This window comes from Homalodisca vitripennis, chromosome 1 (assembly GCF_021130785.1).
Source record: "Homalodisca vitripennis isolate AUS2020 chromosome 1, UT_GWSS_2.1, whole genome shotgun sequence".
NCBI lineage: Eukaryota > Metazoa > Arthropoda > Insecta > Hemiptera > Cicadellidae > Homalodisca > Homalodisca vitripennis.
The window spans coordinates 101,478,877-101,491,883 of record NC_060207.1 but is presented as its reverse complement, the minus strand read 5'-3'; the positions used below and the strand labels follow the sequence as shown (position 1 = coordinate 101,491,883).

Genomic DNA, 13,007 nt, shown 5'->3' with positions numbered 1-13,007 from the left:
CCTCTCTAGGTACGCCCATGAGTATGTAAGGTGTACTGGGGCTTGGCGTATATATCTATGTTATTAATCAGTGTTGAAAATTACGTGATTCCTTGCATGTACATTAATAGAGTAATTGCGACGAAGATGATATCTGTCTGCGAATGCGCACTTTGTCTGAGGCTTAAACTGTTGATTATGGTCGACCACGGCCATGTTTATTTATCAGCCATGCATTAAACATGACACGCAAGACGCAACCATAGTAGTTGGAGCGAAACGTAACATTACGATCTCATAAACCGATGTAACTTATTTATTATACAGATATGTATGTAATCTTAATTTATTTTGTACATTTAATTTTATGGGTGTGTAAAATGATAGTACAACTTGTACTAAAACGTGTACGATCACAATTTTCTTCTAAGATAGATCGCAGCTTAACGACTTAAAGCATAAATATGTTTCTTAATGAACAGTTTTTCTCTAAATAAATTAAAAACTGGTTTTTAATAATAATACAGATTTCTTCTATAAATATAGGTAATTTCTTCCACTTATGACAAATTGGCGTTGTAAAGATGTTTCATTGCCAATTTTAGCTCAAAATTTGCTGCTTACTATATATATAACGAAACGCCCTTTATGTTTAGTTTTGGGTTCCTCATGTTCATGATTTGAAAAGCAGTGATATGAACAAACATTCGTGGAATTCCGAAAGGTATTTTTTATTTTTTAACACATGAAATTTACATTCTGATATTTCATTCAATCTTGAGTTCGTTGTAGGTTTTCGCCTTATTTTTACAGTAGCCCTTATCCAGATCATAATTAACCTTGTGAAAACATCTGTTAAAAGGTTCCCATGTCCCACAACTTGGAATTGTTTGGGCAAATAGATCCTTAATCATTGTTTCATTTTGGGGAGACCTTTTTTAGATGATATAGTAAATAGATATGCTTAATAAGGAACAAAGTTTTGGCAATGTGTGGTACCCAACACCTTGCATTCCACAGCTTTGTATTTATAGCCAAGGTTTAGTAAGTGTTCTTGAATATTTAGGAGAATATTTGAATTATACAAAAAGTGGCCATTATAATAGATTTTGTTGTAGTAGACCTATATATGAATCTCCCTTGTCTTAATAACAAAATTTTCAGACGTTTTTCTCACTTGGTTCTGTGGTTCTTTGGATTAAGAAACGTATCTGAGTTATTAACAGAAGGTTTATGCTTAACCTAATAAGATGTAACCTATGGACGTGGATACTACTTCCTATCTTCCTGTTGTACGGTGGAATAAGTACCTCTGATGCTATGACGTTTAGCGTAGGGTTGCTTGATAAGAACATTGACGTGTAAAATGTGCCAAAATAGGAAAGACCATATATGAGGGACGGATGCTTATGCAGCGCACACACGTGTTCATGAGCTAAATAAGCATCCCCTCAGTGAGACATCAAAATGACCTCCTCTGTTATGATATGATTAGGTCCAAGGCAGTTCTCCCTCTAATCTTAACTTTGGATTTCTAGTCATAATCTTTAATACATTACCATTTATAAACTTTTAAATCTTGTAATCTAACGTTAAAATCCATTTTTTTCAGTGACTATTGAAAATTTCTTTTATGAAAATCAGGTAAACATCTAACATTAAAAATAAAACGTTTATTAAATAAAGTAAGCTCATAAAGCTAGTTGTGATTATCGTACTCATTAAGCACAGTTGTTCGTAATCTCTAGTATGTGTTATATCTGTTAGTTTTAGTTTATGGAAGTTTAAAGATATCGTTTATGGGGGCCTAATATACAACTTATATGTTGAGTTGCTCTAAATCTCAGACATAAATTGTTTTTTTTTTTTTTTTTACCTCAAGAAGATTTGGAATTTAAGACCTCGAATTATTTTGTTTATAGAAACATCTAACACACTCAATAATCAGAAATTTCAGTCCTGTTACTAAAAATAGGCCTAAGGCCTATGTCATATCATATCGTATAAAGTAAAATTCAAGCACAATATAAAGGATGTATGGAGTAAACTATTTAAGATAAAATTATTCTATTTAGGTTAGTTTAATAATCTATTGTTACATTTTTTCCTTAATAACAATATTGCCAATATTTACTAAAAAAAAAAACAATAAATTATGATAAGCCTATGTTTAATGGTATTATTTTTGGGAAAAAGTTACAAATAAATTGATTTATTATAAATTTACAAGCAATTTATTTCAAAACCAGATTGATCAAGGTGAAGATTTGGGATAACGTCACACAAATACACAGTTATGCCAAAATCTCAATAATTTTTAATTTTTCTCTAAATTGTGTGTGTATATATGTTTTATATTTGGTGAACATTTTAACTATCGAATATTAATTTTAATAAAATTATTTTAGCACTTTGTTGCAACAATAATCACATAAGTATAAATCCATAAGTATACCATTATTACATTTACTAACATAAAAATAAAACATTCTACTTAAAATTTTACCCATGTTTATTTTTCTGTTAATAATTTGTATTATTATAAATAGAATTAATCAACCTTTTTTAACAAATGAGAAATAAAATATAAGTTATTAATATAGATTTAAAAAGCTGTGAAGTAAAGAACAATGACATATGGGGTTTCCTTAGATTTGGGATAAAAAATTTTAAGTAAAAATAAAACTATAAACAATTCAAACATGGTTGGTCCCGGAAGTAAGAAAAGGTTAGATTCCTTTCACTTGGGCAGTATTTCGTGCTGACTATTTATAGACAATTAATTAATTCAAATATAGGTAAGAAGCATGCATGCTAGTTCAAATTAAATATTCCAGTTATTAATATTTATCGATAAAATTATGTTTTTAAAGAAATTATAAACTATGATTGTTGAAAATATGATATTAACAAAGGCCTTGATTATGAATCCCTTCTGAGGATTCATAATCAAGAACAAAGATTCGAGTTTCAAACGGTCCGCTTTGAAAACAATTTGGTGACATATCAAAATTTCTTCAACTTTATCAATAACGATTATAAGTCTTGAAGATTGAATTTATATATTTGTTCTAAATGAATCTTTGGATTCAGCATACTAACTGGAATTGGGTTACAATAAAATACATTAGTTAGAGTGAAAAGAATGATCCCACCTAAAACTGTTTTGCAACCACGGCAAGAACGTAGCCAGGAAAAATTATTTGAGGGGGGGGATGTTAAGATGACTGATATTTTACCGTAGTGGACAGAAAGTAGTGTAAGTGCAGTCAACTGCTCATTCCCCATTTTGTTCCTTAAAAGATTCTTGACCCGTTTCAATGTTAAAAACGATCCTTCAGCAGTGAATTTCAGTAATGCTAAATTATTTAAATAATAATTGTTTGCTAAAAAAGAAATTGAAAAATTGAAAGTTTGGGGAGGATTCGGACGCCTTACACCCCCTGGCTGGCTAAGACCTTGTCTTGAGGATATAGACGAGTAACAAAGATATTAGACAATATTTATTAGTGGCCACCAGTTTAAACTATACTGTTATAAAGATGTATTATTGAGAGACATGTAATTAAGACAGTATTTAGAAAAAGTCTTGACGCAGTCTTCTTCAGCTCATTAAATGAAAGCCTCTGTTGATGAAGAAACAGGACTGAAATATTTCAGTACTGTTAGTGGTGCACATCGGATTGCACTTGCTAGCCAGTTAGCACGTACAGCACTAAATCTGGGAACTAGTAAGAAGATGTGGAATTTGAGATAAATATTTTGTGGTATTAATTAAATGGGCGTGTTTAATTAAATATGATGGAATAAGTAAAATATCCGACTAATACTAATGAAATGGATGGAATGATATATCAACGGAACATTAAAAACATAATTGGTTTAAGTAAAAAAGGGAAGGATCTTAGTTAAAGCTAGGTGAAAACTAGGGAGATATAAGTATTTAAGTATACATCGCACATAAATTATTATTAAATATATAGTAATACAGTTTAAAATTAAATAACTTTAAAATAATTTGGAATGAAATTAATGAAACATTTCACTCTATAAACACTCCCTTTTCGTTAAAAATCATCCACACTAACCATATCTTTGGTTTAGTTTGACAAAAGAAAGTGTCAACCGTAGCTAAAACCACTTACAGGCAAAGATGTTGCACTAAAAACAAAATCTGTGTGTATTAAATGCAACACTAAAGATTTTTCAATACACTGTTCTGCCAAATTTAAATTGTTTTGCCTGTCATAATTAACTCACCAGTCTATTTTAAATGTTGTTTAATTTTTAAGGTTTTAAATTATGAATTTATTTTATCGTATTTAAAATTTATTATAAATTTCGTTTAACGTATGCACAGTGTCTTCAAGGCACCCTGTGGCCTGTATGTATACAGAGTAGAGTAGAACCAGGTATGAAAGCTGTAGTTGATCTGAGTGAGTTTGTGGAGATTCCTAAATAAACATCTTTTTGAGTGACATAAATGGTTGTTCTCGCTCTACGATTGAGAGTAAGTCAATGTTATCGGGACTGAGGAGAATAAAGCGCGAGAGTCGCTCCACATTTACCTGAACTATTTATCTGGTTTAAAGTGTTTTGTGTTGGAGTACTCTACCTCTACAATTAGATGTGTCCAATTAATTAGATATGTTTGATAAAATCAGTATCTTCAAACGATACATATCATCAGATTGAAACGATGTCTAATTTCATGCCCCATGATCGCGGCAGACACGAGCATCACGTAAATCCTGTGATTAAATATAACAAAATTACATTATATTTCGCAAGATTATTGTCTTTGTATTTACTATTTACACTCTGTGATAAATAATAAATTCATTGGTACTTATCAAAATCAAGGATAATGTAGGGTCTTCTAACATTGTTGATTGCGTGGCATTGTGTATATTGCCTTGGATAGGCAATGACACATCAGTGAAGGGTCTTGCTTTTAGTTCGCTTTTGCTTGTAAGTTAAATTCTTCGCCAAACTTTCTTCAAGTTTCTATTTCAGATTTTGTGAAATTACAGTTTTATACATAACTTACGAATTTTGTGTTTACTAACTAATACTAATCATCCAATGCTAATGTTAGATATCTTTGCATCACGTGAAACATTTAACAAAACAGCTGCTTTTACTGAACGAGCAAAGACTGTCAGATTAAGATTATTTGTTTACATTTCAAATTTTGGTATCTTTTTATTTTGAAGTTAATATCTCTTATCTTATTTTCCTCAAACTGAAGTGAAGTTATGTTGGCAAGGTGGGAGTTTATTTCACATTTAATTCATCTGATAAACCATGATTTAAAGACTTAAAACAAGTGGTAAATGAAATGTGAGTAATATTTCTTTAATTGTTACCAAAGAATACTTATAGGAATTATTTTATAAAATAATTATTTTGGTTAGCTTAACACTACATAATTAGTTATATAACAAAATCAGTAATCATCAAACTCTTACCTTATACGTAAGATAAATATGAATGACCTTTTGAGGTTATGTTGTTTTATGTTTGGCTTATAAATAGGCCTAGTTGTTTTATTTGTTATATTATATTTTTAATTAGAATATTAGTATTATATAGTTGCCATAGTTCAAATATCTAATCTTACATACCATTATTTTGTGTCTAGGTTTTAGGTTAGGTTATGTTAGTGTCTTGAATATCAAACTGGAGGTCTACGTAATATTGAAATTGCCTAATAGGCCTATAACAAAACAAAACATTAATACAGAGGCCGGTAAATTAAGAAATTTAATGTTATTGAATTATTAAAAATTGTCATAAGACAAGTTATAGGTAATAGACACTTGGGATAGTAATTTTGTTTACATTTATTTTGTTTCCACATACTATATTAGCTTATTGTCTTGAACCTTATTTTACTTGCTGAAAATGATTGTCCATTGATAAATAATAAAAAAAAGTTATATATGTAAGGCATATAGGAAGGACTCTCCTTATTGGGTAGACTTTCATAAACTGTGTCCCTAGTTACCATTGTTTTTGTACAAATGTATCAATTACCTCATTTTTATTTATTATTTCAAAATAATGGTTCAAATCCAGAATAACTAACATAATTTTTTTTAGATTGAATACGATAAGCAAACCTGGTTTTTATACCGACATTAACAAATTATACTTTCTAAAAAAACCATTGATATAAAATACAAATACTGAATAATGAATTTGAACAATTACTAATTTAAATCATCCATAGGCTATCAATTGTAAACACCTTTTCATATTGTACCTATAGGTTAAAATTTAATTTAACCCTAGAACTGCTGGTCGGTACCATCCCGTACTTTCTAAAATGACATTTCCACTATATGGTACCGACTCACATGTTTATTTTTTATTCTGACATAAATAAGAATTTCTACATGAAATTTTGTATAGTAACTCTCAAATACATAATTTACAGCCTACTTTCATTCAAGTTTTTACTCCGCTGTCTATGACCTGAGTTCCATGTATATGTGTTCCCTATTTGATCAGCTGTGACACCACATAGTCCGACTCATAGTCGTTGATGCCGCGATTTGAGATTGTAAGTACCGAAATAAGTCAAATATTATGTACATTGTCTTAGATTTGTACATATATATCCTTGCAAGAATTAATTCAACTCATAATGGTGCCATGAGGAGGTAATTCACCTGAGAAAGGGTTAAATAGGTTTCAACGGTTTATTTCTAATGTTTTCCATGGCAGTAGGTCCACAGTGTTTTGTAATATAACTCACACTATCAAACCATCTTGCAAGGCTGTTAAATTAAATAGGCGATTGTATAGTAAAATGTTTCCACCATTAAAAGAATTTATACTGAAATATTTGATACTACATGAAATAGCAAAATATATTTTAATTCTTGAAATGAAATGAAATCTCAAGTCAATAATATGAATAATATGTATATTGATATTAACAAACAATAATTGTTAATTAGAACCATCTATATTATCAACCAATGTTGATTAATTAATTTTAGTGTAATTATCATCTGCATCACTGTTAACAAAATTTCAAACAGTTAACATAATATTTTGGCTCTAAAAGTGATTTTTACCTCAAAAGAGTGCTCTAAAATATGATAAACTGTTTATCTTGGCTTAAAGAGTTTGGACTGGTACTGAAAACCTGGTATATTGAAGAGAAGTAGCTTACAGTTGTCCGGTTACAACTGTTTCTACCACGTTTTGCTTGTTTATTGGTACCTACGAGAGAACTTATAAAAGGTTTTACAAAAATCCCATTTACTGTTTTAAAAATATTTATAGTTGTTATATTTTTGTCATATTGTTTATACGGTTATGCTATTGTATATTAAATTAATGTACATTGTTACCATTAGATCAATGGTAAGTATCAATAATTCCGTTATTCAGTACACATTTTACTCTGCCCTTTGTCTTCAGACGTGCTACTGTTATTTTTTCTGAAATAATATAAGCTACTTGAAGTTTTATTTTCCCATTATATATAGTAGCCTTTAATAAAGCAGTGATTCTGTTCTTAATATTCGGCCTCTGCGTTACTGGCTATGAACGAAAAACATTTCTCGTGGTACATATCAGGTCTGAAGGTCTGATCACGAATGTCTCCACCCAGCAGTGCAGGCTGCTGTAGCACTCGCTAACCACTCACAGCTAAAATCAAACCAACCTTGACATTGCCAATAAGCAGTAGAATGTACCTATACCTACTTTAATTGTTCTGTAAATTGATTTTCTGACTAAATTGAGTTTATTCCAGTTTTAGTTGTAGTGAATGTTCCTTGCCATTTGAATAAAATACCTGAGAATGTAAAATGTGGCTAATAGTGTACAACTACCAATAAATTTTGAAATCAAGGACGGGTAAGACTCTTGTAAAGAGTAAAAATGACTAATATTGGCAAACCAATTCTAGCAAGTCTTTTGAACAAGATCTTTCCCAAATATATATTTAACAGTTATTCATGTGGTTATTATTCATAGTTTTATATTTATGTAAAAATGTATATACAGGATGTCCCACAAAGAGGTTTAAACGTTTGATTTTATATTACTTGCCCATTTATGCACTGAACATTTTCAAACACTACACCATTCATTAAATAGGTTTTAATAATATTCTGTGAAAATTTCAGCTCTCTAGCAATTGTTGAAACAAAATGGTGGCATTTTGAAAAACTATACTTTAAAAACAGTAAAAGAACAGTATTTTTGGTTTTGTAAAATTATTTATTGTTATATTCTAGATAAATAAAGCATTTCAATCACAATAGAACATAGGCTATTAAAAAACCTATAATTACAGTCCACATTTATTCGAACTGTAATCCATCCACAGCGACACACTGATAACAGCGCTTAACAAATTAATCGTAAGCTCTTACACAGAAATTCTGCGCTATCCGGAAAAGTTCCTTTTCAATTGATTGTTTTAATTCCTCATCATTATTTAAGCTATAATTATGACTATTTACATTGCGCACCATTGCGGTAGAAAGTGGACTCGTCTGAAAAAACAATTTGAGTATGCCAATTAGGATCTAGCTCATGAAACTCAATGATACAAGAACAAAATTCCACTCTCCTGTTCGGATCATCTTCAAGAAGATTATGGACTAGGTGACTTTTGTAAAATTTAATATTGGTTTTCTTAAATATTCTCTGTACTGAAGACTTTGGAACACCAGTTTCAAGTTGAACCCTTCTTAGTGATTTCAGTTTACCTGGAGAGCGGAGCATTGATGTGCGTACTAGTACTTCTCTTTCCTCATTTGATCCTCTAGAGTACTTTTTTTACGACACTTTCATTTTCTTACAAAAGATTTTCCAATTAGTTATTGTTGGATTGCTACATGGTTCAACTCCTGGGTAGGCAACCTGAAATTGTCTAATTGCTTCTGTAATGTTGCCAAAAGCAATAACCCACACACAACAATTTACTTTTTGTTCAACATTAAATGCCATTTCTCAAACTTCAATATCAGTAAAACTGTAGAGGAGCTTAGGTTATGTTTTTACAGCACAAGCAATATTCTTCAATCAAACAGCTGTTTTCAACAATGATCGTTATTAAGCAGCTGTTCTTAAAAACTGCAATGATTTGATTACAATCAGGTAATTCGAGAAATTAATTTTTATAGGAAGCAAAATGGTAAACTTTTCAGTATTTTTGTTTTTCAGTATATACAGGGTGGCGCAGAGAAACGGGAAATTTTGAAATAATCATAATAAACCAATGAATTGTACAAACAACTTTTTAATGCTTAAAATGTGTTAGGCAAGAGTGGAAATTACATAAGAAATGTTGGAAATAACAATAAAGTTAAAGTGACTTTTTAAAAATAACATCAGTTAAGTGCTGTCCATCGCGCCTAACACATTCATTCAATTGATTTCGAAAACTTGTCATTGTGTGACGCAATGTGTTCTGTGGGATTTTGGCGACGTGTTCTTCAATCTGAGTCTTGAGCTCAAGAAGATTTCTTGGCCTAGTCTGGTACACAACGCTCTTTAAATGTCCCCATAGAAAAAAGTCGCATACTGAGAGGTCTGGAGATCGTAGAGGCTGTGACGTTAGCGTTCCTTGAAACTATGCGCTCCCCAAACAAACGCCTCAGTGCTGCCATTGACAGATTGGCAGTGTGTGAGGTGGTTCCATCCTGATGAAACCAGGATTGCTGAATGTCAATATCTGGAGAAGCATGAAGCCGTGGAGCAAAAGATGTGATAGTTACAGTGGAACCATTACAATCCTCAAAGAAGTAAGGTCTAATTATCTCTCAACAAGACACTGCACACCATACAGTAACTTTAAGGCTGTGTAACGGACGTTGATGAAGTTCACCGGGATTTCTGCGAGACCAGTAACGCATGTTCTGCTTACTGACATGCCCATTTAAATGAAAGTGGTCCTCATCAGACATCCAAAGATTTTCAAAAAAATTTGTGTCCTCATTGATTTTGTGGTTAGTAGCTGTTCACAAAATTATAAGCGTAATTCACCGTCATTTGGTTTTAGAGCTTGAACAATCTAAAGCTTGTAAGGTTGAAACTGCAGGCCGTGCAGTTCTTTGCACGCTCCGACACTCAAGTCGCAATGATGAGGCGATTTTTTGTACAGAACGACGCAGACTTCTTTCCAATGTGACTCGCACTGCATCAATATTTTCTGGGGTTCGAACAGTCACTATAGGCCCAGGAGGTTTTTTCTTTAAGGCCGAACCAGTCTCTTCAAAATTCCGAGCCCATGATGATATGGCATGTGAAGAAGGAACTCAACCGCGGGGAGAAATATCATAATGGCGTCAGAACATTCGTTGTGCAGCTGTTACACTGTCGCCATTTTTGTAATATGCTCTCACGGAAACGGCACGCTCCGCACCACTCCACTGCTCTATCTCAACTAAATGACCGTTACTACTTGGCATCATGACTTCTGTCCCTCACTCCTACGAGACTTACAGAAGTACAAACAACAACTTCAAAATTTCCCGTTTCTCTGCGCCACCCTGTATATAAAGGGAGGAGGAAAAATGCTTTATGCACACAGCTGGCCAGCTTGCAGTATTTGACTCCTCTAAGCAGTGGGATGAAACACACGGGTTGCCCACTAAAATACTCCTCTACTCTTTAGGGACATATCCTGGGATTGTTTTTCATATTACTAGGCTAGGCTTAAATTTGGCTTGCCCCAAGGGGCTCTCTTCATTTCAAGCCTTGTGATCATTTAGTCTAGTCTGCTTCTCAGTCTAGGTAATTGTAAAACACAATCCCAGTTGCCCTCACCTTCCATCATCTTTTCCCACACTGTGCTCACCATGAATGTAAGTGAACAAGTGGTCTCCGTGGGGGGTGGGGCTATTCCCAACACTCCAGAACTCCCAACTCTGCAACGCTGCACTTGAACTTGTGGAATCTTGAGTCATATTCGTCTGATGAGATCCAAAGAAAGTCGCTGACGAAGAAGCTCAAAATAAAAACCTTTAAATTGTTTTGAGACCAGAGACACTTATAAATAGGTAAAGTAGCAGTCTGAGTGCACTACAATGTTTCTGACACATTTCTAAGCACAGAGGACCTGCACTCAATTACATAGCTATCTGTTAACGTTGACCAGAGTCAACTGTGTGTCATTCAGAAGTGATACTGCAGTAAATGTGTTAAAATACTGTGGCAACTTTAAAATCTCATTTAATATCACTGTCATTGCAGATTATGGCTCCATCTGCAAGGGAAATGGATTTGAAAGCTGGCAAAGTGAGGAGGAAAAGTCGCTGGGACGTTGGACCAGATGATCTGAAGAAGAAGTCAAAACCAACATCACCTGAGGTAAGTGAGTGCATTTGTTTATATTATTGTCATAAGAATACAAGTAATTAAATAATACAGATACACTTTGGACTTTTTATGCTTGATATTTGACTCTATATGGTATTTACACCAACATAAAACTGTACCAATGCATTAGATTGGATGGTTTGCTGCTACCATTTAAAGATTGATCCAATATAATTACACCTTTTATTTTGGGAATGAAGAGCCTCATTTGCAAAAACCTTTAGAGTGTGACTATACCACGCATTTCTAAAAGATGCCAACTCTCAGATTTTCTCCCTCGATGCAGAATTAATATCTGTCTTATAAATATTGATATTACACCTTCTTAAGTATACTTAACCCTCCATCAGGCGCTTAAAATTAGAAACACCATCAGGCGCTCACGGAGGTTTCCTCCAGGTTAGCGAATAATGGATATCATAGTAGTTTAAACTGTTTTTATTTGTTTAAATATTCATACGGATTTAATTACAATGTAATATATTCATTTTTATAAGTTAAATAAAAATTGCTCTCTTATGTAATGAATTTTCCAAATAAGAAATTCAAAATCTTAAAAAATGTTAGTATATAGTAACAACATGATTTATTTTAAGAAATAATGCAATTAATTGTAAAAATGTTTAACCTACTGTTATAATATATGGAAATTAACTTAGTTTTTAACTTCTTACAAAAACAACTTACTTCAATTCTTGAGTTATTATACAATGTAGTGTCCATTATTACTCTGAAATAAAAATTTATTCTTTACTAAAATTTTTTTTAAAAACTACATAAAGTTTCAAAACATTTTCCTTCTGGTTATTATAAGGACAATGTTCACTCCATAAACAATACTGAAATGTTCCCTAGCACACGGGTTCTGTACTGACAAGTCTCTCGTCTTCATTCTCCATTTCACAAAATTCAAATAAAATATACTGTAAAACTTAAAAAGAAACGATCACAGGTCACACATTTAGGCGCACACGGATTATTACTCCATAAAAACTAAACACAATAAGGCGCTCACGGAGATTTCCTCCAAGCACTACAAACACAACATCGGGCGCTCACGGAGGAATCGTCCAGTCTCGCACGGAAGTAGACGTCATACTGACAGATTTTGAGAGAGGTAAGCGAGAGGCTATTGTTTCGCTTCCCCGAAAGATGCTCGTGAAGTACACTTCGGGAATCGACTGCCAAAATCAGAAAAGTTGTACTATTTTTAATAATAAAAAATACACGGAGGAAAACTCCGTTTAGCGCCCGATGTAGGGTTAATTTCTGTGCAGTTGGATTTTCAGGTTTGAAACATATCTTATCAAGACTATAAGACTACCAAATAGTTTATGTGACATTTGACTTAATTGTGTATCTCAGGCAAAATGTCAATAGAAACCGAAAAAACAAACAAAAATGTTCTGAAATGTAATGAATCCATGTATACTTTGGTCTAAGCAACTTTTACTTTCCACCACAAGTAACATATGTAACCAGAATTTCAGACAGCTCTGTGGTATTACCTGCAGTGCTGTCAAGTAAAGGAAGAGAAATATTACTTCCATAGATCCCTTGTACCTTAAATATACATATGTATAACAATTCTTGAAACTTTTTGATTCTACTTTGCACATACTAATTTGCCTTTCTTCAGTGATTAGACAATTGTTTAAGTTTACAAATCACTACTG

General features: G+C 32.5%; 1 protein-coding gene across 4 annotated transcripts in view; it reads left to right on the top strand.

Annotated features, from left to right (window-relative positions):
• LOC124367822 (eyes absent homolog 2) overlaps positions 1 to 13,007 on the top strand; it is a 201,636-nt gene that overhangs the window by 6,714 nt on the left and 181,915 nt on the right. Inside the window, exons 1-2 of one of the 4 annotated variants that reach the window (XM_046825010.1) lie at positions 185 to 310; positions 11,206 to 11,322. In XM_046825010.1, coding sequence (XP_046680966.1) covers positions 11,209 to 11,322 — 114 coding nt within the window. In that variant the 5' untranslated portion in view covers positions 185 to 310; positions 11,206 to 11,208. Of the gene's footprint in view, positions 1 to 184; positions 311 to 5,127; positions 5,323 to 6,514; positions 6,548 to 11,205; positions 11,323 to 13,007 lie in introns of those variants that run through there. The other 3 variants (XM_046825002.1, XM_046824975.1, XM_046824983.1) reach the window with 3 other exon arrangements.